The sequence below is a fragment of the Solea senegalensis genome, linkage group LG2, assembly GCF_019176455.1.
Source record: "Solea senegalensis isolate Sse05_10M linkage group LG2, IFAPA_SoseM_1, whole genome shotgun sequence".
Taxonomy (NCBI): Eukaryota; Metazoa; Chordata; class Actinopteri; order Pleuronectiformes; family Soleidae; genus Solea; species Solea senegalensis.
The window spans coordinates 2,024,242-2,049,194 of NC_058022.1; the positions used below are offsets into that span (position 1 = coordinate 2,024,242).

At 41.7% G+C, this 24,953-nt stretch overlaps 1 protein-coding gene across 1 annotated transcript in view; it reads left to right on the forward strand.

Moving 5' to 3' along the window:
* neb (nebulin) overlaps window positions 1-24,953 on the forward strand; it is a 78,647-nt gene that overhangs the window by 30,895 nt on the left and 22,799 nt on the right. The window contains exons 60-117 of the mRNA XM_044018075.1: window positions 708-815; window positions 947-1,258; window positions 1,351-1,554; window positions 1,646-1,750; window positions 1,848-1,955; window positions 2,051-2,362; window positions 2,450-2,653; window positions 2,751-2,855; window positions 2,960-3,067; window positions 3,174-3,485; window positions 3,855-4,058; window positions 4,155-4,259; window positions 4,388-4,495; window positions 5,116-5,427; window positions 5,520-5,624; window positions 5,712-5,810; window positions 5,897-5,998; window positions 6,672-6,779; window positions 6,871-7,182; window positions 7,285-7,389; window positions 7,518-7,622; window positions 8,163-8,267; window positions 8,362-8,469; window positions 8,612-8,722; window positions 9,531-9,728; window positions 10,001-10,105; window positions 10,199-10,303; window positions 10,652-10,756; window positions 10,837-10,944; window positions 11,033-11,146; window positions 11,720-11,917; window positions 12,670-12,774; window positions 12,885-12,989; window positions 13,080-13,187; window positions 13,777-13,884; window positions 13,981-14,088; window positions 14,796-14,900; window positions 15,001-15,105; window positions 15,199-15,297; window positions 15,432-15,536; window positions 15,627-15,731; window positions 16,451-16,555; window positions 16,651-16,755; window positions 17,620-17,724; window positions 17,807-17,911; window positions 17,988-18,092; window positions 18,188-18,292; window positions 18,969-19,070; window positions 21,199-21,300; window positions 21,384-21,491; window positions 21,579-21,683; window positions 22,136-22,240; window positions 22,356-22,460; window positions 22,810-22,914; window positions 23,059-23,169; window positions 23,270-23,380; window positions 23,494-23,595; window positions 24,197-24,301. Coding sequence (XP_043874010.1) covers window positions 708-815; window positions 947-1,258; window positions 1,351-1,554; window positions 1,646-1,750; window positions 1,848-1,955; window positions 2,051-2,362; window positions 2,450-2,653; window positions 2,751-2,855; window positions 2,960-3,067; window positions 3,174-3,485; window positions 3,855-4,058; window positions 4,155-4,259; window positions 4,388-4,495; window positions 5,116-5,427; window positions 5,520-5,624; window positions 5,712-5,810; window positions 5,897-5,998; window positions 6,672-6,779; window positions 6,871-7,182; window positions 7,285-7,389; window positions 7,518-7,622; window positions 8,163-8,267; window positions 8,362-8,469; window positions 8,612-8,722; window positions 9,531-9,728; window positions 10,001-10,105; window positions 10,199-10,303; window positions 10,652-10,756; window positions 10,837-10,944; window positions 11,033-11,146; window positions 11,720-11,917; window positions 12,670-12,774; window positions 12,885-12,989; window positions 13,080-13,187; window positions 13,777-13,884; window positions 13,981-14,088; window positions 14,796-14,900; window positions 15,001-15,105; window positions 15,199-15,297; window positions 15,432-15,536; window positions 15,627-15,731; window positions 16,451-16,555; window positions 16,651-16,755; window positions 17,620-17,724; window positions 17,807-17,911; window positions 17,988-18,092; window positions 18,188-18,292; window positions 18,969-19,070; window positions 21,199-21,300; window positions 21,384-21,491; window positions 21,579-21,683; window positions 22,136-22,240; window positions 22,356-22,460; window positions 22,810-22,914; window positions 23,059-23,169; window positions 23,270-23,380; window positions 23,494-23,595; window positions 24,197-24,301 — 7,644 coding nt within the window. The remainder of the gene's footprint in view (window positions 1-707; window positions 816-946; window positions 1,259-1,350; window positions 1,555-1,645; window positions 1,751-1,847; window positions 1,956-2,050; window positions 2,363-2,449; window positions 2,654-2,750; window positions 2,856-2,959; window positions 3,068-3,173; window positions 3,486-3,854; window positions 4,059-4,154; window positions 4,260-4,387; window positions 4,496-5,115; window positions 5,428-5,519; window positions 5,625-5,711; window positions 5,811-5,896; window positions 5,999-6,671; window positions 6,780-6,870; window positions 7,183-7,284; window positions 7,390-7,517; window positions 7,623-8,162; window positions 8,268-8,361; window positions 8,470-8,611; window positions 8,723-9,530; window positions 9,729-10,000; window positions 10,106-10,198; window positions 10,304-10,651; window positions 10,757-10,836; window positions 10,945-11,032; window positions 11,147-11,719; window positions 11,918-12,669; window positions 12,775-12,884; window positions 12,990-13,079; window positions 13,188-13,776; window positions 13,885-13,980; window positions 14,089-14,795; window positions 14,901-15,000; window positions 15,106-15,198; window positions 15,298-15,431; window positions 15,537-15,626; window positions 15,732-16,450; window positions 16,556-16,650; window positions 16,756-17,619; window positions 17,725-17,806; window positions 17,912-17,987; window positions 18,093-18,187; window positions 18,293-18,968; window positions 19,071-21,198; window positions 21,301-21,383; window positions 21,492-21,578; window positions 21,684-22,135; window positions 22,241-22,355; window positions 22,461-22,809; window positions 22,915-23,058; window positions 23,170-23,269; window positions 23,381-23,493; window positions 23,596-24,196; window positions 24,302-24,953) is intronic.

Sequence of the window (24,953 nt, forward strand, 5' to 3'; positions counted from 1 at the left end):
CGTCTTGTGGGACAAATTATAATAATCTTATCTTACCTTGTCTTCACTTTGTTTAGCTTATCTTATCTTAGCTCATCAGGAACAGGAAGTTAGCAAGTGACCATTGCTGGCATTGGTGGCATCTTGACTGTAGGCCACGAATGAGCATGTTCAAATTCTACTTTTTTTGTCTGTTTATTTAGCGTCAACAACATATATATAGAAATATAATATATATATATATATATATATATATATATAGAAAGCCTTGAAGAACCTACGCTCTTTTCAGTTTCGCCAACAGTAGCGATTAAATTCTTCTATTCCACGTCTTTTCTATGTGAAAAATATCTGCTTGTTTGTGCAGACCAATATACAAGTCCTTTTTTATAATACTTGAACCTGCTCTGTAGTATCACTTTCAAATCTTGCTTGCTAGTACAAGCTAGTTCCAGCCATGTCAGTAAATTACACACTGCTCCATTTATTAAAAACATAGCTGGTGTTGAAGCAGTGTCCTTTTTTTCCTATATTTTCTGGCTGCTGTTACATTTAAATTTGTGTTTGATCGCGATAATTTATCTCATGCAGTAACGGATTGAGCGCATAGCGTCGTCATTCCAACTGTCCACGCCGTCGTGCTGCTGTCAGGCTAGATGCAAATCAGTCGCTGGAGTCGTATGTAGCTCAGTAATTACTTCATATATTTTATGGTGATTTCTTTGCAGAAATTATACAGGCAAGGATATGAAGAGATGATCAGGAAGGGCTACTTCCTCCCTCCGGATTCAGTGTCTGTCAAGGCTGCTAAGGCCTCCAGGGACATCGTCAGCGACGTAAGTGACTTCTGCGTTTTACACACCGTTTCTCGTCCATATGATTGACACACTGGATTAAGATATGTTTTCAAAGAGATGCTCTAGGCTGCGACATAATGTGATTTGTCTTTCTTGCTGATTTCATCCAGTACAAGTACAAACAGGGATACCGTAAGCAGCTCGGCCACCACATCGGCGCTCGCTGCGTCCAGGATGACCCCCTCTCCATGTTGGCTCTTAACTCGGGCAGGATCGCCAGTGACGTTCTGTACAAGAAGGACTTTAACAAGTCCAAGACCAAGTTCAACCTGCCGGCCGACATGCTGAACCTGGAGCTGGCCAAGAAATGCCAGATCCAAGTCAACGACTTCAACTACAGGACTCACCTGCACCAGTGGACCTGTCTGCCGGACTCCAACGACGTGGTCCAGGCCAGGAAAGCCTATAATCTCCAGAGTGATGTGAGCACCTTTGTGACTTTTATGTAAACGGAACATTTTGCCATATGGACTGAGTTTTAATGTTTCATGTTTTTTGCATTTTCCGGCTCCAGGCTGTGTACAAAATGGACATGGATGAGGTCGTAGGCGTGGGATGGATCCCCATCGGTTCTCTGGACGTTCTGAAGGCTAAGCATGCTGGGAATATTCTCAGCGAGCGTCTCTACAGGCAGACGCCAGATAAACAGAAGTACACGACCGACATGAGCTCCATGCCCATGGTCCTCGCCAAAACAAATGCTGACATCATCAACAAGGTGAAGAATACCGTAGATGAACTCATTAGTCGTGTCAGTCTTTACCAGGTGATTACAATGTTAATTTTTCCTCCATTTGTTTTGACTACAGAGAAACTATATCGCTGCCTGGGAGGCTGATAAGACCAAGACTAACTTACCAGCCGACATGCCTGAGATTCTGCTCTCCAGAGCTAATGCATACAACATCAGCCACGTATGTTTCAGATCTGGTCGAACTCTATCTATGCTGCTGTATTCTTGCTTCATGATGATTTTTGTGATTCTTTTTTGTTTTTATATCCCTATTTCAGAAACTGTACAGGGAAGGTGTTGACCAGATGTTCAGAAAGGGCCACAACCTCAAGGGTGACGCGGTTTCCGTTATTGCTGCCAAACACGGAAGAAACATCATCAGCGACGTATGCGACATTAAATTAAATTCTCATATTTTTACCGTGTCACACGCTTGTGTTTTGTTGCCTCAACTCTCTCTTCCCCGTTTATCTCCTTCCAGTACATGTACAAGACAGGATATCGCAGGCAGGTGGGCCACCACATCGGCGCCCGCTGCGTGGAGGAGGACCCCCTGATCATGTTGGCCATGAACTCGGCCAAGATCGCCAGCGACGCCCTGTACAAGAAGGATTTCAACAAGTCCAAGACCAAGTACAACCTGCCGGCCGACATGCTGAACCTGGAGCTGGCCAAGAAATGCCAGATCCAAGTCAACGACTTCAACTACAGGACTCACCTGCACAACTGGACCTGCCTGCCGGACTCCAACGACGTGGTCCAGGCGAGAAAGGCTTACGACCTGCAGAGCGACGTGAGTAATGAGAGACTAAAAATTTGGCTAAAAAAAGCTAGCCGTTCATTTTGAACTAACTGTGACTCCTCGTGCTCGCACTCGCAGGCTGTGTACAAGGCTGACATGGAATGGATCAAGGGCTGCGGCTGGGTGCCGATCGGGTCGGTCGACGTGGAGAAGGCGAAGAAAGCGGCCGAGATCCTCAGCGAGAGGAATTACCGTCAACCACCCTGCAACTTCAAGTTCACCGCCAAAACGTGCGACATGCCCTATGCTCTCGCTCAGGCCAACGCCCAGGTTATGGACAAGGTAGAGAGCTCACGTCTTATTTAAGAACCTTAAAATTACTCAAAGTAAACCATTGAACCATATTAATGTGCTGTTTTCTTTGTTTTTTTAATTACAGAAAGCATATATTGCTGCCTGGGAGGCTGAGAAGACCAACATTCATGTCATGCCGGACACTCCAGAGATCGTCCTGGCCCAACAGAATAGACTCAACACCAGTCAGGTAATAATGTGTCTCTCTATGTAGCTTCAGAACCACAGATCATTAGTATTCTACTTTTGGTTGACATTTGGCTGAGGTTCATCACATTGTTCTTGTTTCCACAGAAATATTACCGTGAAGCTTTTGTGGAGGCCATCAACAAAGGCTACTACCTGCCCAAAGATGCAGTTTCTGTTTTGGCAGCCAAAGCCTCCAGAGATATCGTCAGCGATGTAAGCTCTCGCACACTCCTTCCCTCTATCATTATCCATTCTTCATTTGACAGAAATCTGATGGAGTTTCATCAGGAATCTGATCCAATAACCTCTCTCTTTCCAGTACAAATACAAGGCTGGATTCCGCAAGCAGTGCGGCCACCACATCGGCGCCCTGAGTGTCCAGGACGACCCGCTGCTCGTGTTGGCCGCTCACGTGGCCAAGATCTCCAGTGACAACGTCTACAAGAAGGACTTCAACAAGTCCAAGACCAAGTACAACCTGCCGGCGGACATGCTCAACCTGGAGCTGGCCAAGAAGTGCCAGAAGCAAGTCAACGATTTCAACTACAGGACTTACCTGCACCAGTGGACCTGCCTGCCAGACTCCAGTGATGTGGTCCAGGCCAGAAAGGTCTACGACTTGCAGAGTGATGTGAGTACAGTTAGAGTTTTCATCCATTTTACCCGCCCCCTAGGCCCAAAATTGTGAAAACTTGAGTGTGAACAGCCAGAAAGATGGCCCAAATCACAGTATAAATCTGTGATATAAGAGCGAATTTTTGCATAAACTGAAATGTTAGTGTTAGTAATTAATGTGTCAACACTTGGGTATTTAATGACTGATATTCAGAACTGTTGTGCAGAAATGTCTTTATTATATGAAATTATGCAACGTATTCATTGAAAAAAACTAAAAAAAGAAAAAAAGTATTGAGAATTAAATGATAATGACCGTGTTTTCCAAACCTCTGCTTGAGAAAAAAACTTTTGAAATTGCATTTCTTATTTTATTCTCTTTCAGAACGTGTACAAAGCTGATCTGGAGTGGCTGAGGGGATGCGGCTGGTCGCCCCAGGACTCCGTCGACGTGGTCAAAGCCAGAAACGCCCAGACGATCATCAACGAAAGGCTCTACCGCCAACCCCCGAGCACCGTCAAGTTCACCAGCATCGTGGACCTGCCCGAAATCGTCCTGTCCAAGCAGAACACCGACAACCTCAGCGGCGTAATAACAAAATACACCCCGTTGTAAACGTAGACGATGCAAATGAAACTCTATATATTTTTTATTTGAATGTGTCTTTGTTTTTGTTTCTTACAGAGGAAATACAGAGAAGCCTGGGACAAAGACAAGCTCATCATTCACATGCCGACTGACACCCCCACCTTTGAGCTGTCCAAGGCTAATTCTGTTAACATCAGCAGTGTGAGCTGTCTTATTACATTCTTAGATGTTTAAAAATATATTGATATATGTATATATATATATATGTATATATATATATATATGTATATATGAGATGTTAACATGGTTGTTTTTGTCATTGCATGCAGAAACTCTACACAAAGACGTGGGACGAGCAGAAGGCACGGAGCTACAACGTCAAGGAGGATGCTATCTCTGTGCTAAAGGCTAGAGCTTCCAGAGATATCGCCAGCGACGTAAGAAAATTAAGGAAAAAAAATATATATGTAGACCTTATTTTTCAGTGCGGATGTAAATCGGGAGCCGATATTGGAAACACTCGAAAAACAATCAATGATAAATTAAAAATGGAACGTCAGTTCCACATCTGTGTAATTTAAACATGCTGAAGTAGCCTCATATGACATATGAAGACATTTTCAAGACTCTGTGGAGAGAAAAAACAGAACCAGAACCTTTTTAACAGAATACAACTCAAAATGTGCCTAAGCCGGTTGAGGTGAAAGGAAAAATGGGGCCGAGGGGGGAGAGAAAAGGAAAGAGGAAGCCATTTAGAGACAGAAGAGAGAGCAAATATAAAAAAGAAATGGAACAGACGCTTCAGCGGCTTCTTTAAATGTCAGGCTTTTTAGCCAGAAGCAAGGCACTTGCTCCAAAGAGGGAGGGATTTTGTCCAGCACTTTGCTTTCACAAAAACAGTACCTGTTCTTCGACTACTACAACTGGACCTCTACCTGCATTTTTCCGCCAAAAATAAGGTCTATTGGGAAAAAGACAGATTCCAGAAGATCAGTAAATTAGCTCTTTGCCACAGTTGTATAATCCTTTCATGGTTTTTCTTTTCTTTATCTTCCAGTACAAATACAAGACAGGATACCGTAAGCAGGTGGGCCACCACATCGGCGCCCGCTGCGTGGAGGAGGACCCCCTGATCATGTTGGCCATGAACTCGGCCAAGATCGCCAGTGACGCCCTGTACAAGAAGGACTTCAACAAGTCCAAGACCAAGTACAACCTGCCGGCCGACATGCTGAACCTGGAGCTGGCCAAGAAATGCCAGATCCAAGTCAACGACTTCAACTACAGGACTCACCTGCACCAGTGGACCTGTCTGCCGGACTCCAATGACGTGGTTCAGGCCAGAAAGGCCTACGACCTGCAGAGCGATGTACGCTTACTCCTCAGTTGTAGCTCAGTAATGTCCGACTTTGTGATTGTTAATGACATGACGTGAACAAACGTTGGCTTGTGTCCCATCAGGCCGTGTACAAGGCCGACATGGAGTGGATACGTGGATGTGGATGGATGCCTCACGAGTGTGTGGATGTTATAAAGGTGAAGAACGCACAGCTGGCCCTGGCTGAGGTAAGTCCGTCTCATCAGTAACCTTCACCTCAGCTCTCAGAGTCATTTCATTTCCTCACTCATCTCTCTGCTCTTGCTTCTGCACAGAGAGGCTACCGCGTCAAGTTGGACGAACAGAAATACACGGTTCCCACCGACAGAGTGGACATGGTCTGTGCCAAGAACGCTGCCGCTGTCCTCAACGAGGTGAGGGAAATGGAACTCCTCTCTCCAGTGACTACAGCTTTGTTTCTGGGTCACTGAGTTTGTGTTTTCTCACTCGGTTTTTTCAGGCCAAATATCGCGAGGCCTGGCACGCGGACAAGACCAAGTACTCGCTGGTGGAAACTCCCACGATCGTCACAGCCAGAGAGGTGGCTAAGAACATTCACCCGGTGAGATGACGACGTCACCTGTGATTTATTTTCTGCATAATGCTGTTCTTATTGTCGGTTTTTGTTAGTTTTATACACTTTATAAAATCAAAAAATGCAACTGCACGACTCTAAAGTGGCAAATTCAAATAGTCTCACTCAAATCTCAATATAAATGAACACACTTTGCATCATGAGTAATATTTTTTATTGTTGAGGGCTGCAACGATGAATCGATTACTAAACGAGTCATTTTGATAATTAGTTTGATCAGTTTTAGTGTTTTTTTAATAACTTAAACAAGCTTTTCAGCTTCTTAAATGTGAATATTTTTCATAGAAACGTCATCATTTTGTGGTTTCAAAAACACAGATGCATATTTTTGAACGTTTGTGACATTTCATGGTGCTGTTTTTAACCATTTTTTCATTTTCATTCATTGCACTTATATAAGTGACAGTATTTTGCCACATAATGTAAAAACCCTACGCTTAACCAAAACAAGAGAGGAACACATATTTGAACAAGACCTTGTGAAGCCAAAAAGTGCATGAACGTGTTTGATTTTCATGTTTTTGAATCAATCACATCAGTCTTAATGTCTGTGATTTGTAGAGTTTGAAGAGAGTTTGGAGAATTTGAGCCTCAGCTTCTGCAAAATGTGCTTAAACTGTCATTTTTCCATCTCTTGCAGAAACTTTACACCAAAGCCTGGGACCAGGTGAAAGCCACAGGTTACTTCATGCCTGGAGACGCTGTGCCCATCAAGCACTGCACCTCGTCCACTAAAGTGCAGAGTCAAGTGAGTCACTCAGACACAGATTTCATTGATTATTCAAATGTAAGCTGTGAATGTGGGTGTGTGGGACAATGATTGATGTCTGTCCGTGCAGCATAAGTACCTGGAGAGTTACCGTAAGCAGGTGGGCCACCACATCGGCGCCCGCTGCGTGGAGGACGACCCTCTGATCATGTTGGCCATGAACTCGGCCAAGATCGCTAGCGACGCCCTGTACAAGAAGGACTTCAACAAGTCCAAGACCAAGTACAACCTGCCGGCCGACATGCTGAACCTGGAGCTGGCCAAGAAATGCCAGATCCAAGTCAACGACTTCAACTACAGGACCCGCCTGCACCAGTGGACCTGTCTGCCCGACCAGAACGACGTCATGCAGGCCCGCAAGGCCTACGAGCTTCAGAGCGACGTGAGTTCTCTCAGGAGGTTTACAATACCTGATAGTTGAGGCTTTTATTTCTCAACAAAGTGGTTTCAAACCGGCTCTTCATCCCTGTTTCTTTGTCTCCAGAATGTGTACAAGGCCGACATGGAATGGCTCCGTGGCTGCGGCTGGAACGCGGCCGACTCTGTCGACCACGTGAAGGTCAGGAAGGCCCAGGAGATTCTCAACGAGGTACGAGGAGGTTTTCTGTGAAATGTTATATCATATTATGTTTTTATTTTTTAGTCCATTATGGCGTCCGCTCACCATGTTATTGTTGTCGTCTTTGTTGCTGTGATTTTTTTTTTTTATGTTTGCAGAGAATGTACAAGAAGGGAGCCACAGACGCCTTCAGCACCTTCACCCTGGTCGTCGACCGCCCTGAACTCCTCCAGGCAAAGGTCAACGCTGCCAACCTCAGTGATGTATGTACAAAAAAAACCTTCTTCACTGTACAGTAATAGACTCTGACATGTGGATATATGTATATCGAGAATATCCAAAAGTCCTCGGTGCTTGTGTCTCAAAGATCGGGAGCTTTCTGACCTTCATCTTCATTTTCAAGATAATTTGTCCTCAGAATCATAAATGGCTTTTGCTACAGCTGCTGCAGCCAAGCACAGAATATAAAAACCTAAATATAGAGAAGAATATGAATAAATACTTACATGTGTGCAAGAACTTTAAGTAAAATTAAGTAACAATATACAGTATATAAACAATAAATGTACAGTGCATTACTGCCCTGATGGTTTTTAAAATTAAACTCAAATACATATTTATTTAGAAAGACTTATTAATTATAATCTGTCAATTTCACTCATGAAGGGCAAGAGAATATGACACTTGTATTGGAATATATAAAATTCCATCAGATTTGATAAAGATTTTAATGTTTTTTTTCATTTTGAGGAAATCAATGCATATGAATTACTAATCTAATGCATGCTCTTTCTTTTCTCCAGCTGAAGTACAAGGAGACGTTTAATCTGGAGAAGGGTCACTACATCGGCTCAAATGATACTCCACAGCTGGCTCACAGCAGAGAAGCGGCAAAGCTCACCAGTGATGTAATTACTTTTATCTCAACACTTCGAGATGTTATTTCACTTTATGTCGTCTCTTTGTATCGTACAAAACAAATGTGTGTGTGTGTGATTTCAGAAACTCTACAAAGAACAATGGGACGTTTCTAAAGCTTCAGGCTACACACTGGACCACGAGTACATCCCACTGCTCAGCGGCAAGAAGGGCAGAGAAATCGCCAGTGACGTGAGTGTCATACTTAGATAGAGCAGCAGACGTCACATGACTCGGTTTGTTTACGCCGCCATGTTGGCAGGAAAAATCAACACTGCCGGTGTCAGTTTTAAAGCTTTAGGTGTTTTTTTGTTTTGTGCTTGTGTTCCACTAGGTCAGATACAAGGACATTCATGAGAAGTGCAAAGGTCACTACATGGCTGGAACCCTGGTGGATTTCCCTGATGTCATGCGCTGTGGACAACAGGAGAAGAACAAGGGACTGGTGAGATTATTCGCTAGAAAAACCTTTGTTTCTATTGACATGTTATATGATATATTATATAAAAATATATTGTTTTATTCAGATCATTTGCTTCCTTTTACTAGATGTATTCCTTTTGTCAAATTTTCCCTGCATGCTTTTAAAACCAGACTGAATCACCTACACATTTTTATTTTATCTGTTTGTGCATTTTATAATCTTTTTAATTTTTGTATCAATAAGCACTTTGAATCTTAAGAAAGTTATGTATTATATAAATAAAATTGTTATGATTATGACAAGAACGCAATGTGTAGTTTACAAGTTTTGTTTTTTTACCCTTACGCAATCTTTAAAAAAGGTTACATTCATCACCTTAAGACCAAAAATGTACACTCCATAAAAACTGCTATTTCACATTATATATACACTTTTTTTTCAAAATAATAATAGATGAATAATTTAAAGTAACTTCAAATCATTTTAAAAAAAGAGTCAGATTCTACCATTTAAATTTTTAAACACATTTAAAAATGTTTCCATATTCTACATGATGATCAGATTTACTTTGTAGGGATAACACATTACAACATAACAACATATTTACTCCCTCTCAGCACCTTAGTGTCAAACTTTGTACCAACTTTAAAACAGCAATTAAACAGATTTTTTTTTTACCTTAAATGAATAAATGAATCTTTACAACCAACATTATCATATTGGAACATTCAGGATAATCTTGTCAAATAGCATTTTTGCTCGAAATGCTGATCCCTAATGTAAAGAGCTTTGTGGCCACTGACGGACCGTGTACCATGTGTCTTTACAGAGACTCTACCAGAAGGACTATCACGGCAGCAAGACCAAGGTCCACATCCCGTCTGACGTCATCGCCAACAAGGTTGCGAAACGGTGCCAGGACATGCTGAGTGACGTCCTCTACCGCACCTACCTGCACCAGTGGACCTGTCCTCCTGAACAGAATGAGGCTGTCCGTGCTCGCAAGAACAACGAGATTTTCAGCGATGTAGGTTTCCCCTCACATTCTGCACAGCTTCTATACTCTAAATATATAGATATACAGTATACACAGAAAAGATTTATAAGCTATTTAAAGCTACCATAATGCATGCTATATGGGGCAGGCACTATGATACATATCCCTATGGCAGTACAGAGTTACTTTACAGTCATTTTCACTCACAGTGCTGTAAGATTTACCTGTTTTCAAGCATAATATTGAACTAAATTCCAGAAAAAAAAGCTACATCCATCAATAACCTTATGTTTGGTGCTCAGGTGTTCTACAAGGATGACCTGAACTGGATTAAGGGAATCGGTTGCTATGCGTGGGACACGCCAGAGATCCTTCGTGCCAAGAAATCCTACGAGCTGCAGAGCGACGTGAGTCAACAGCAATGGAAACCTTTTCATTCTGTCATTTTATATAACTTTTATTTAACTTTCTCAAAACCATGTCATTGATCTCCTTTACAGCTGAAATACAGAACAGACGCCAAGAAAGAGTTCAACAATTACTCCATCGTGACGGACACTCCTGTGTACGTGACTGCTATTCTGGGCTCCACCTGGGCCAGTGAGGTGAGTGAGCTGCACACACACACACACACACACAAAAACACACAGGAGGGCTGGTTCTGATTCATGATATACATTTTTATAATTTTTTTGTCGTGTGTTATTTACTCCCTCTCAGCACCTTTAGTGCCAAAAATGTCCCAACTGTAAAACAGCAATTAAACCATCAATTCATAAAATCCCCAGATTGATCTTTTAATAGATGCCATTGTCCTCTGCACAAATCTCACTCTCACTCTCAATCCTTAAGTGTAATATTCACTATAGCGAGCCAAATTGTGTGAAAATCAGCAGTGATACCCAGCCTTTGTACACACCAGTAGAGTTTAAAATGTCTTCTGTTGTCGACAGCTCAACTACAGGGAGGCTTATCACAAGGAGAAGCACCTGTACACCACCGTCCTGGACACCGCCGACTACGTCCGCTGCCACAACTTCAAGCAGATCTTCAGCAACGTAAGTGGACAACAAACTTTTAACGACGGTGTGAATTTACGCGCGACGACGCATTCACGGACCCGTTTCTCTGCCGACAGAAAAACTACACGGCCGTGTGGGACAAGATCAAAGACAAGAGCTACCAGATTCCACACGACTCCAACGCCCTGCAGCACGCCAAACAACAGAAGATCATCCTGAGCAACGTCAGTTCAGCACCCAGCTCCGTTTATACTTCACTCCTCATCATCAGTACGCGTTTGTTTACCGGCAAGTGTCTTTCCCCGTTTCCAGATCAAGTACAAGGAGGATTACGAGAAGTTCAAAACCCTCTACAGTCTGCCCAAGTCTCTGGAGGAGGATCCTGCAACTGCTCGCTGTGTCAGAACCGGAAAGTTGGTCCTTGATGTGAGTTTTATTCTGACGTTTTTCTGTAAGAACGCAAAGAAAACTGAGTCATGTTGTGGCTGAATATTTGATACACAACTGGAGAATTATGACTTTAAAAGTACTGGAAATGGCATTGACATAAATGTGTTGACAATTAGTTTAAACGGTGTTTCCAAACATTATTGGTAGATACTCAAGATGGCCTAGTTTGAATGTTAACTTGGCATATAGCCGGTTCGAATCCCAATAGATCAAGGGCTGGGGAACCTCTGAGCAAGGAACCCAATCCTCATTGATCCCCATTGATTGGGTTAGTTGGACACAGTGGCCTCCTAGTGCTGGTCCTAAAGAAAGGTTGTGTCAGGAAACCAGCATGGAAAAATCAAAACTATAACTGTAAAAATCAAACTATTGCTGCTCGGTGATCCGCTGTGGTGACCCCCAGAGATGGGGACGCAGAAAAAAGAAAATATTCCAGGGGAAACACTGAAGAATTCAAGATTAGCTTGTGTTAAAAAAAAGGTCTGAATTAAATCCATGTGTGTTGATAATCCCGTGCCTTAAACTCTTGCGTTCTTTCCGTGTCCGTAGCGTCTGTACAGGGAGAACTATGAGAAGACCAAGGCCAAGAACCACATCCCACCAGACATGCTGGAGATCCTGTCCGCTCACAAGACCCAGTCCGCCGTCAGCGAGATCAACTACCGCAAGTACCTGCATCAGTGGCTGTGTCTGCCTGAGCTGCGGGAGTACGTGCAGGCCCGCAAGGTCAACGAGCAGCTCAGCGACGTGAGTCGACCACCGCCTGTGAACCTGATTCTGAAGAGAGCTGAGAGCTTGAGTGATGGAAGAGTGTGTGATGGAAGAGTTTACAGTGAAAGCCTGTGGCAGAATTTGAACGCAGTAGCTGGGGTTTGACCAGAGAGGGCAGTAGATACACTGATTTTTATGTATAATCCCAATACTGTACACTGAACTATGAAGATTTGCACCTGGATTTAGTTTAGTTTCACTATAAACACATTAAAAATCAAGATTTCCGTGCTTTAATCTCACATGTGTCGCGTGAAATCTCACTTACACACTCAAATAGAACCAAATAATGTCAAATATGGATTTTAGAGGTTGTTATTAGGGCTAGAGATTCATTGATTGTTAAAAGATTACTAAAGCTCACACGCTGTTGCAGTGGCAAGCATTGTTGCCTCACAGCAAGAAGGTCACCTGTTCAGATAATGTTCTCCAGGTTCCTCCACAGTAAAACATGTAGATTAGGTTCATTGGACAGCCATTACCAGTCTTAATGTAGACTAGAATAATCAAATCTAAGGGCTTGTGATTCAAATTATTGTCCTGGAAAAGTTGGCCTCCATTTAGAGAGTTGAAGATATTGTGTTTGAAAGGAACTGGCACAGAAACGGTGAAAGCCAGGTTGGATTATGCTTCGCGTGGACGTTAACGTGTTGTGTTTTTATATTCCTGTGGACAAACGAGTGCTACTTGACCTGGTGTTTGGTGTCTGGTGGTTTCGCTCCTCTCAGGTCTTCTACAAGGACGACCTGAACTGGCTGAAGGGAATCGGCTGCTACGCCTGGGACACGCCGGAGATCCTGCGCGTCAAATACGCCGGGGACATTCGCAGCGAGGTCAGCTCATGACGATCTTTATTTTCATTTCCTGTTCTCCATCTACAGCACCGCCATCATGTGATTGTTTAGAAGTGATGTTGTCTAACTGTGTGTGTGTGTTATTCCAGTCTAAGTACAGAGCTAAAGGCATTGAAGGTTTCAAGGACTTCTCCGTGGTCACGGACACGCCGGTGTACGAGACGGCCAAACAGAACGCTCAGAACCTCAGCGACGTGAGTTAACGGACACTCTCTTAACTCTATTTTTATATAAATCTATATTTACCTTTTTTAAATAAATGATTATTTCTCTCCTTTTTCCAGCTGCACTACCGCTACGACTACCACGCCAATATCAAGGGCACAAACACTGCTCCTGCTGTTACCGTGGAAACGGAGAGGGCACGTCTGGCTAACGAAATCCAGAGTGATGTAAGTCAACGACATAACTCTCTCTCTCTCGTTCTCTCTTCTCTGATGCCTGTTCCCGGGGTTCATTATAGATTTTAACAGCACATTTGTAGATGAATCAGATATTTTTATTTGTTTTTTTTTAAGTTTGTGAGTTATTTGTGCGTCATTGTCTGTTTTGTGTTTCCCGCCTTAGAAACTACAGGTGTAAATTAACAATTGTGCGAAATCCAGCTGACTTGTGGATTAATGTGCACTGTTCTAATTCAATATACCTAATAATAGTAGAACACAGAGCATTTATGCTGTTTTGTTCCTTTAACTATGTATATATTATATAAACACACATGTTTTTATGAACAAAAATAAAAGAAAAACACTTTTTTTGTGACTTTGACTCAACAACAATATATAGTGTGTGGACATTATACTGTCAAATGTGTAATAAAAATAAGATTAAATGCTATGAAGAGAGTAAAATACACCTGTAGTTACCACAGTATTAGTATGGACTTGTTTCAGTACCTTTATATACAGTATACACATCTATTGGCATAATGCGTCTGTGTTTGAATTTAAAATCCGCTCTTTGCTCCTCTTCTTCTCTCAGAAATGGTACAAAGACGCCAACAAGAAGTACATGCCGACCGGTTACTCGCTGCCCCACGACACGCCGCTCATCAAGCAGGTTAAACGCAACAGCCACATCTCCAGCAATGTAAGTCTGTCACTGTCTTTTTAAATCACTCATTCATTCATGGTGTTATTTGGCATTAAATGGAACGCACTGATGTCTGATCACACACGGTCATAGGTGAAGTACAAGGAAGCCTATGAGATGATGAAGGCCAAAGCTTACACTCTTCATCCAGAGGGAGTCAACTTTGTTGGCGCGAGGAAAGCTCACAAGATCATCAACGAGGTGAGAGATCTTTTATTTCTTTATTTTACTTTAATACTCACAAAGCAGCGTCATAGCAAAACAGACACATTTCTCTGATTTCATTTTATTTTGTGTATTTTGTGCAACTGAATGAATAAATATAACTTATTTTTCACTTTTACCAATAGAATAATTGCCTTTTGGGAACATAGATATGCATGAAAGACCCCAAAATGTTGCCCAAAATGTAGGAAATAATGAGACATGATTGTCACAAATTGTCTCCACAGCGCCCCCTGTAATGTCAGCCTTTGTAACCCTTGTTAGTCCCAGAGGTGTCGAAGTCTGACGGCATGTTTATCACGTGAAAACGTGCAGAAATGTCTCTTGGTGCCATATTCTGAATCCAACAGGAAGTTGGGTATTTTTTTTTAATTTTTGGAGATTTTATGTTGTTCAGATTAAATTTTCTACCTCAGTACTCACAGTAAATCAGATTAAATGACATGTTCATACAAACATCACACAGTTTCCGAGGCACAACTCCGTAAATTCAATCCCGAGTCCAACACTTGCTGCTTGTAGCTTTAATTTGAATGCAAATTTTCTTTAAATGTTGTTTTGATCATTTCATGATGTTATCGTCGGTCGTATCGTAAATCAGATTTTTTGTAACTTCTTCATTGTCGTTGCCGCCCAAGAAGCCCTCAATAATCTGTAATCTATAATCTTCCTCTCCCCTGCAGCGTCTGTACCGTGAGGAGTATCACAAGAACAAGGACAAGATCCACACAACCTACGACACCCCCGATATCAAACAAGTCAAGATGAACCAGTCTCACCTCAGCGACGTACGCAGCCGTCTTCACTCGCTCTCCTCTCGTCACTCGTGCTTTTATTTACGTTGTATTTATGACACATTTCTGTCCCGTTGTTTTCTTTTAATCCCAGTTGTGGTACCATGAGAAATACAACAACAGCAAAGGTCAGCTCATCTCTCTGCCCATCACACCCCAACTGTTGCACTGCCACCACGTCAACGAGATCACCAGCGAGGTACAAACACACGCCTGACACAGAAAATTCACTTCAATCTTATGTGTTAAAAAATGTACTTTAAACATTGTTTTTGTGTGTGTGTGATTTTAGCTGAAATACAAAGAGGATCTGATGTGGCTGAGAGGCGTCGGCTGCTTCCTGTACAACACTCCAGAGATGGCCCGCATCCGTGAGGTCACCAAATTCAAGGTTTGTGCTTCTTTTCTTCTGCAAATCAGGAAATCTCAAAGTTTGAACAGGATTCTTCGTTCCGTTTGAACACTGCAACGCTGCCATTTGTTTATGTCGGCTTTTTTCTTTGTTTCTTCTTCTTCTCTTTATAGGAGAACTATCCACTGGAGGCCAAGAAGAACCTCAGCAACTTCTCTGTGGTCCTGGACACTCCAGAGTACAAACGTGTGACGGAGCTCAAGACTCACATCAGCAACGTCAGTTTTTCCACCAAATCTTCATTTAAATAACGCTCAATCTTTTTTCATTGTGGCTGAAAAATAATAATCTAAATTTACAATTTTCAGCTGATCTACAAAGCACAGAGCAAAGAGGAAATGGCAAAGGTCTCCTCTCCTGCAGACGCCGTGGAGTTCAAGAGAGCCAAATGGGCTCAGCAGCTGACGAACAAGGCAAGTTCACACCCTGCATCACTATCATTGTTTACACAGAATGATGTTGTTTTTAAGCTCTTTTAGGTGTTATATTTGACAATAAGAAAAAAACAACTCAGTTTTCCAGTCTTGTTTCTTCAGCCAAGAGAGAAAACGCTCCAGATTTAGATTTTTGCCACTTATGCCTTTATATTTCTAAAAAAAAATACAATACTGTTAGTTAAGAGGGGTAGCTTTAGCCTTAGCTTTAGCCTTTCTGTTCACCACTGAGAATTTTGATATTCTTTTGTCCTTGTCAATTCATTTAGTTAATTTTCTTGTCTATTGAAGAGAATTAACAAATTTATAGATCAATAAAACAAACATTCTTCACATTTAGTGAGCTGCAACCACCGCTTCACATGCTCGCGTTTACAGAAACTAGCTAAACTTAGCTAGCTTCAGATTAGGCTAGATTCACTACGAGGTACACGAAAAGAGAGTATATTAAATTCACTCTTAGCTTATGGCCAATTGTTCTCTTTCTGAAGTTAAAATATTTTTTTTTAACACCATATGTGTCCAGTCCTGACCTCAGGTCCTCTGTGAAATCTAAACTGAAGTCTGATACTTAAGAGACACCTTTTTACTGCATGTATTCTTTTATTCAGTTCTGATTAGTGTTTGTTGTTTAAAGCACAATCCAACAGTGTATTCAACTGATAATCTAATCCTGATGTGTGTGTGTTCGTCTACAGTACCAGTACACAGACCTGGCCACCAAGGAGAGAGCTCATTTCACTCCAGAGGTGGAAACTCCACACATGCGTCACGCCAGACAAATTAAAGTGGTCTACAGTGACGTGAGTCTTTTACACAGATATATATGATGTAGAGAGTTCAGTGTTGATCTGTTTCCTCATGAAACAAACCACCGGGATAATGTCTCTCTTTATAGAACAAGTACAAGGATCAGTATGAGAAGATGAAGCACAGGTACACCGCCATCGCTGATACTCCTCATCTGATCCGTGCTAAGAAATCCTACCTCCAGTCCAGTGATGTGAGTACATTGTTATTGTTTTTATCAAAGTTCTTTGCTGTTCAGTATTCAAACAGAACCAGATCAGATTCATTTTTTTAAACTTTCAAATACTTTAGTTTAAAGTCTGAATTCTTTCTTCTTTAGCGTGTTGATTTGTATATTGTTTGTCTAGTTGTAATTGCTACAACACACACATTTCACATTGGGCATTAATAAAGTTACCTACCAAGCAACCAATTTACCTACATACTGTACCTTCTACTGTAACTTGCCTACCTACTTACTGACCCTACTTACTTGCCTACCTTCCTTCATATACCCTACCTAATAACCAACTTACATACTTGACTCTACCGACCTACTTACTTTACTAAATATACTCTGCCTAACAATCGACCGACTCTACCTACCTACCTACTTTACTTGCCTACCTACCTACTTACTGACCCTATTTACATGCCTACCTTCCTACTTATACTCTGCCTGACAATCTACTGACTCTATATACCTACCTACCCTCCCTAACTACCGGTTTACCTACTCTACTTGCTTACCAGCCCTAACTACCTCCTTACAGACATCATCATATCTACTGGCTGACCTACCAAGCTACGTGCCTATCTACTCTACCTATGCCACCTAGCATCTTACCTAACCTTCCTATAAACCGACCTACCCTACATATCCTGCCTACCTACATACCTGTCTACCATCTAACTTTCCAACCTACGTGCGTGCCTACCTACCCTACCTCCCTCCCTCCCTCCCTCCCTCCCTCCCTACCTACCTACTTACTAATTATGGTTAAATACTACCTGTACAAAGTGGTACAAAACCGTTATTTTTTGCTTTTGCATCTGACACATTATCTTTGTCCTTCAGCTGCGCTACAAAGAGACCTTCCAGCTGACCAGGGGCCACTACCGCACAGTGAAGGATGCTCTGAACATCGTCTACCACCGCAGAGTCACTGATGACATCAGTGAGGTCAGCATACCGCATATTCACTGATTGATTATTATTGTTTTTTCATATGATTTGAGCTCTTACATCTGTCAATCCACCTCAGGTTAAATACAGGGAGAAGTACATCAGCACTCTGGGAACATGGAAGTCCATCCCCGATCGTCCAGAGCTCTTCTTCAACAGAATCGTCAACGAGAACGTCAGCACTGTGAGTAGGTTCCCGATATTTCCCCGCAGTAGCTGCGAGTGGGTCCTGTATCGTTGACACGTTCTGTTTTTCACAGGTCAAGTACAAGGAAGACCTGGAGTGGCTGAGAGGAATCGGCTGCTACGTGTGGGACACACCTGATCTGCTGCACGCCGAGCAGAACAAGAAACTCTACAGCGACGTGAGGATAAGATCACGCGCTGCTGAAGAACATACTCTTTATGTTGCTTTAAAGTCGGGTTTAAAATGTGCGTCGTTCTCTTCTTTGGTCAACAGCGACTGTACAGATCGTCCTTCGAGAAGAACAGAGGCAACTTCAAATACACATGCGACTCTCCGTTCTTCAACACTGCCAAGAATGCCTCCGTCCTCATTAACGATGTGAGTCCTTTCATTCTTTACTACCAGTGCGTTTATTATCACTGTGTTGTTGAATCCCATCTGTAAAAAAATGGACATTTTAATCTTATTTCTCTGTCTTTGTGCATCTCTGTTGGACTCAGCGAGGAGGTAAAAGTGTGTGATGTCATAGAAACTGTTGGATTAATATATGTAAAAGTTAGGCGGCTATTTTTTTTATGCTCAGAAATATAATTTTTATTGAGTTTCATCACTTTATACAACAGACAAATGGTAAATTATGTATTTAAATAACAAAAACAACCTCCACACATTTAATTATAATTAATCTGTCATGGTAGTACTGGACAATATCAATGAATTTAAAGATCATATGATATAACATTTTTTGAAACGTAAAGAATTCAAGGCAGGGAGCTGAATTAACGTGTCGTGTTTTACAGTGTACACGTTCTACACTGAACTGAAATTTGACCTTAAAAATCATATTTCACTTACCTGTCAGGAAAAATCGCAATTATTTCCCCCCAAAACGTTCAGCCCTACTTTCAAATGTCCAATTGCAATTGTAAAGTTTGTTGTTTTAACCTTCCTTTGTTCCCTGCAGAAGCTTCTTCATCACGTCACAGTTTACATGGTTTTTGTTTCCTGGATATTGTTTGTTTTTGTCTAACCACCGTCTGACATTTGTGAGCAGAGAACCTACAGAGCTAATTATGAGAAGACCAAGGATAAGTTCACCATCACTATAGATGATCCTAGGTACCAGCTGGCCAGGGAGAACAGGAAGATGAGCCAGGTAAAACGCGACAGGTCCTGGTCCTGTTGTCTGCCTGCTGCACCGTCCAGTCCGGTCCAGAACCTCTGGTGCATGAGGTCGTCCACAGACCTGCCGGTGGTCTACGTCGTCTTTCGCATGGCTCTGTCTCCCCAAAGGCGACAAACTTGTGCTCCTCCTGTATCTGTTGTCTCTCTTTTCATTCGTCCCTCACAGGTTTTAGTCAAGAGAAAGCGCTCCTTCGTCTGTGCCGCCAGAAAGTGGATTAAAATATGTACGACAGCAACATTTGTGTTTAAAACTGGTACTGCAACCTGAACACTGGAGAGAGAAGATTTTCTAAACATTTAGCTGTGTTTATACCCTATATTCTCTCTCTCCATAGTCTCTGATGACATTTTATAATCATTTTATTACTTAATATGATACATTTCTTCCATAATCTACCTTTTAATGACTTATTCGCTGTGTGACTAAATTAAAAATATTAGTTAATTTAAGTTAATGAACAAATCACATGAAAGTGAAGCTTTCTGACTCTGACGGCACAGATGAGGACAAGCGGCTCCCTTCGTACGACTTGGATTCCCGCAGTACCACTCCAGTCCTGCCTGTGTCACTGTTGTTTTTGTATCTGTCCTCAACTATGGCATGCTCTGTGTTGTATGTGTGTGTGTATGTGTGTGTGTGAACAGAAACTGTATAAAACCAGAGCAAAGGATCTGCTAAAGAGTGGCTGCAATGAACTGCGCCGCCCCGAGATCCTCACCGCCCTTTATCAGTCCGTTATGGGCAGTAAGGTAAACAGGAAGTCATGTGTTTCTTCATGTGAAGCTCCTCCTCCCTCTCTCCATTCATTCATTCATTCATTGCTCAATTCCATCCTTTCCTTATCTCCCATGCTTTAATCCCTCCATCGCCTTTTTTAACTTGAGTAGATAAATGTAGATAAACTGTAGCGACAAAATATTCTCATTATTAGTTGGGAATGTTTAGTAAAAGATTCCCAACTATTGGTTTCCTGTTTCAGACAGTTTTCGGTTGCTTTCTCCTCCTACATTTTTAAATTTCAAGGCCACCGTCCACATTTTTCTACTATTTATAAGCAATGAGCAGATACAGTACCTCAGTACTTTATCGGTCCGAATATCGAACAGTTTGAGATGTAAAAATCCGATATCAGACCGATACTGACAGATACCGATTCCCATCCTGACTACTTATTCCCTTTTTTTCCAATTGAAAATTACATAAAATCCTTGTGTGCCTTTGATCGAAAATGTAGGAGGCGTTAGCGACCCCAAAAAAACAGTGGAAACAGGAGAACAATAGTTGGGAATTGCTGACTCAGCATTCCAACTATTGGGAGTTAGTAATGAAGAGCAAAACAGCAACAGTTGGACGTTCTCCGCATTAACCACCTCATCCATTCTTAGATATCGTGAGGAAACGTCATGTGTGTTGAAGCTCTTACAGTGAACATATGAGCCTCAGGTTGCGTGAGCAGCAGAATGAGATGGACCGCTGCTCGTCATGGACGACGTGGACACTGCAGATGCAGTTTTACAATTGAGTCGTGGCGGTAACACGTGTCCCTGTCTCCATCTTCACTCTGGAAAATAATCTCGCTTTGTGTTGTTGTTGTCGTCGTCGTCGTCGCCACCGCATGTTCCATCGAGCATGACTTGCATGGCACCACCTTCACTCACTCAGTCACAGTGTTTTCAGCATTAAAACAACTGTTTTTGAGTAATGTTCAACAAAAAATGAAATTAAAAATATATATCATTTAGTCATCTTATCATTTAATTACAGTAGACTACACTGAATTGACACAGGACGCTGAAATGTCACACTTTACAATAAAGGTACATTAATTAACATTAGTTAATGCCGTAATAAGGCTTAACTAATGTTAATTAGTGTTTAAACATTAAATCATGTTATTCTGGTTGATTAAGGTATGAATTCATACGTTTTTCAAGGGTTTGTAAAGCTATTTGTAAGTTAATGCAATCGTAAGTCTTTTCACAAATTTCATTCACCCACCCAGTTTATATCTTTAGCGTCTTAAATTTTAAGCAAAATAAACTTGGAATAAATCTTTACGAGTGATGCTAACTGTTTTTATTTGATCTTCCTCTAAAAGTGGAGGTACAGGGAACAGTATGAACGCGCCAAGGACAAGTTCACCTCCGTCCTGGAGACTCCGCTGTACGAGACCCACAAACGCAGCAAGAAGATCGGCGACGTGAGTTTTGTCTCGTTTATTTATTAAAAATGAATCCAGTGAAGTTATTTGCTGAGCGTGAGGCATTTTCTCCCCCTCCTTAGATTATCTACAAGATGGAGTACAACAAGACCAAGGCCAAGGGCTACACCCTGCCTTACGACACGCCGCACCAGCAGCTCATGAAGAAGGTCAAGGACATGACCAGCATTGTAAGTGACTGCACTTTCATAGAAATTTTTTTTTGTTTTTTGGGGTTTTTCTAAAAGTTGAATTACTTTTTTCTCTGTGTCTTACAGATGAAGTACAGAGAGGTGTACGAGAAGAGCAAGGCTCAGATCAACATTGACCCGGAGGCTCGTGACATTCGTGCTGCCAAGGACGCCTACAAGAACATCAGCAACGTACGTGTCTTCACTTTAAAGTCAACAAAAAGAAGAAAATCGGCCATTTTTGAGGCCTTGTGGGGAAATTGGTACATTTGTACACCCATCCACTTTAATTTCATTATTTGGGGGTAGCCCCTGTATATGCTCCCTCTTAGTAAGTGTAATATAAACATGATTTAACCATGATAAACATTGGATTAGAGAGGTTATGTGTCATATTCTTCTCCAAAAAACATCAGATATACCATTCCAGGATCTGTCTGCAATCTGTAATCTACCTGGCAATCATTCATACTCGGTTGAATGCGTGGCAGCTTTCAAATGAACTGAGATTACTAATAAGCTTGTAAATGTTTCATTTCTTTATTCGTTTTATGGATGTCTGACTTCATGTCTCCGAAACACTGGTCTGGTATTTTGGGGATGGAGTGAAAATAACACGTGATTCCGTTTTGATTTTTTTTAAGCTCGACTACAAGAGAAAGTACGAGGCCACCAAGAGCAAGTGGAACTGGACGACAGACAGACCGGACTTCATTAACGCTGCCAAGAACTCCATGCAGCAGAGCGATGTGAGTAGACCAGTCTCCCTTATCACTGAATTTATATATATATGTATATATATATACAACAACAACAGCAAGAGCATTTTCCCTGATTTTCCCTGTTTCATTGTTTGACCCACAGGTTGAGTACAAGTACGACAGAGAGATGCTGAAGGGCTGTGTGATTCCTGTGGTTGACGACAAACTCACCCTCCTGTGCTTGAAAAACAATGAAATGGCCAGTGTGGTAAGTGCAACAATATGATACAATACAACGATTAATTGATGACTTCATTGATCGCCTATTGACAAAGAAATGACAAAGAAAGTGAAGCTGACAAAGGAGAAGAGAAGTAGTAGTTATCCACCATTGGGCAGCATCGCTGAGGTCATGATGATGGCGTCAATAATCGGTTTATAACGCCAGTAAACTGAGGAGTTAATGGTCTCAATCACTCGTTTCAGCTCTTTTTCAAGAGAATATTGTGACATTTCTGTAAAAGATATTCCCATCACAGTTATATTATATCATTATATCCTCTGGATTCACATCTTATTTGTCAGAACATTTATTTGAATTCTCTCTTGTCCTCCAGGTGAAATATAAAGAGAAGTATGAGAAGGGAAAGGGTCACTACGTGCCTGTCCAGGACACTCCTCAAATCCTGCACGCCAAGGCTGTGAAGACTCTGTCTTCAGAGGTAAATAAGACAGAAAACATGAGCTATGATATGTAACATTTCTACAGTAAAATACCTAAAAAATGAGTACTTTTTTTTTATTAACTTGAAATTGTTTCTGTGTGTAAGAAAATGTTGTATAAGTTGTTTATTTTCCTTCCGCAGAGCAAATACAAGGAGGCCAGTAAGAAGGAAATGCAGTCAGGCTCCTTCACCACGCTCCCTGAGACTCGCGACACAGCCCACAGCAAGCAGATCAACAAGCTCGTCAGCAAGGTACAACCTCCTCACGTGTGGTGTCTCTAAATCCTGGATTCCTTTTCCCCTGCTGCTTTTCTTATTTCCTTTCTTTCTCTCTCTCTCTCTCTCCTCACAGAATGTGTACAAATCAAAGCATGAGAAGGAGAGAGGCAAGTCGGAGTACAACAACATGACCGTCCCACCTGATGTGCAGCACGCCATGGACGTGGCCAAGTCCCAGAGCACCGTCAGTCCTTTGTTTCACTGCGTTAAAATAACAATCGACAGATTGCACATCACACACACATATATAGCACATGCACATGTTGTTCTGTCTGCTTCTCTGTTTTAAAAACACAGATTGCCTATAAGAAGAATGCAAGGGCCGGCCTGCACTACACCTCTGTAGTGGACCGTCCTGACATAAGGAAGGCTACACAGGCTGCCAAACTCATCAGTGGGGTAAATGACAAGTCGATATATGTTTTTGTTGTGCTTTTATTATTTATTTGTGTTTTCTATGTCAGTTTCTAAGGTCGAAATGCTGTAAAGTGACATACAAAATTCATAAAGGACCTAAAACTCACATTAAAGGTCCATAAAAACGCAATAAGGCACAAATAAAATAAAAAGCAACAGTAAAATAATTTATTCTCGTTCATAGAGGTGTACCTCAAGGTTCCTCTTTAAGGCCGCTCCTTTTCTCTGCATTTTTATCAATGATCTTGTTAAAACCGTCAACTACAGCTGAATCAAACCTTCTGACTTGGATATAAATACTGTCTCTGTCTAACAACTTTCAGTCCCTTCAGAAATGATGCTCACTCGTTGATGACATGAATATCAATTTTGTTGTCAAAGTACAGTTTTTTACAGTTAATTAATGTACCTATTTCTGTAGTTATTATGTTATACTTACTTTGAGTTTGCTTTAACCAAGACTTAAGAATTACATTTTATAGTTTGCATGTTTTTACTTGACCAGATTGTCAAAATCCTAGAAAGTACAAGTGCATTAGAATCAGGTCTAACAGTGATTCTCGTTTGGTTTTGTCTCCGTCAGATCGGATACCGTGACAAGGCCCGCGAGGAGGCGAGCCGTGGAGGTTCTCTGACCTACCGCCCAGACATCGCTCTGGCCACTGAGGTGTCCAAGCTGACCAGTGAGGTACGATGACCAGCTTTTCCCCCTGGACCTCTACAGACGTTATCTCCTGAAAAATGTTTTTTCTCCATATGTGGCAGCAGGACTCAGTCAGTGGAGACTCAGTAGTGAAGATCAGCTGCTTGTCAGATCAGCTTCCATCTGCTCATATTTGCTCTGACAGATGCTTAACAACAGTCCCATAAGGCTAACCACAGAACTAGCAGCTTCTTCTTCTTCTGCCATCCTGCTTTTACAGTTTAATCCCTGTCTTAATCTGCCATTGTGAGTCTGTGGAAGTAGATTTTCCATGTTTTTAACTGCTCATGTCTCATCCTCACACCTGTCCTGCTCCATCCTTCAACCTTAAAGCTGTAGTGCGTAAAAAAACTAGAGAGAGAATCCAGTCTGGTCATTAGTGGGCTGGTCAAATACAACTGTTTTCAGCGGAAAATCATATCACAATATCACAATATCACAATATCCCATCAGGATTTCTCAATAAACGATATTCATGGTGATATTTCACTGAATTTCAGAATTAGTGAGAAAGTCTTTGTGATAGTTCATGATAAAAAGGTTATTTATGATGCATTTATGAAAGAAATGACTCATTATATAACATGATATTAGGTAGCAGGCCTTATGAAATCAATTGAGGGCGGATTTTTGCTTG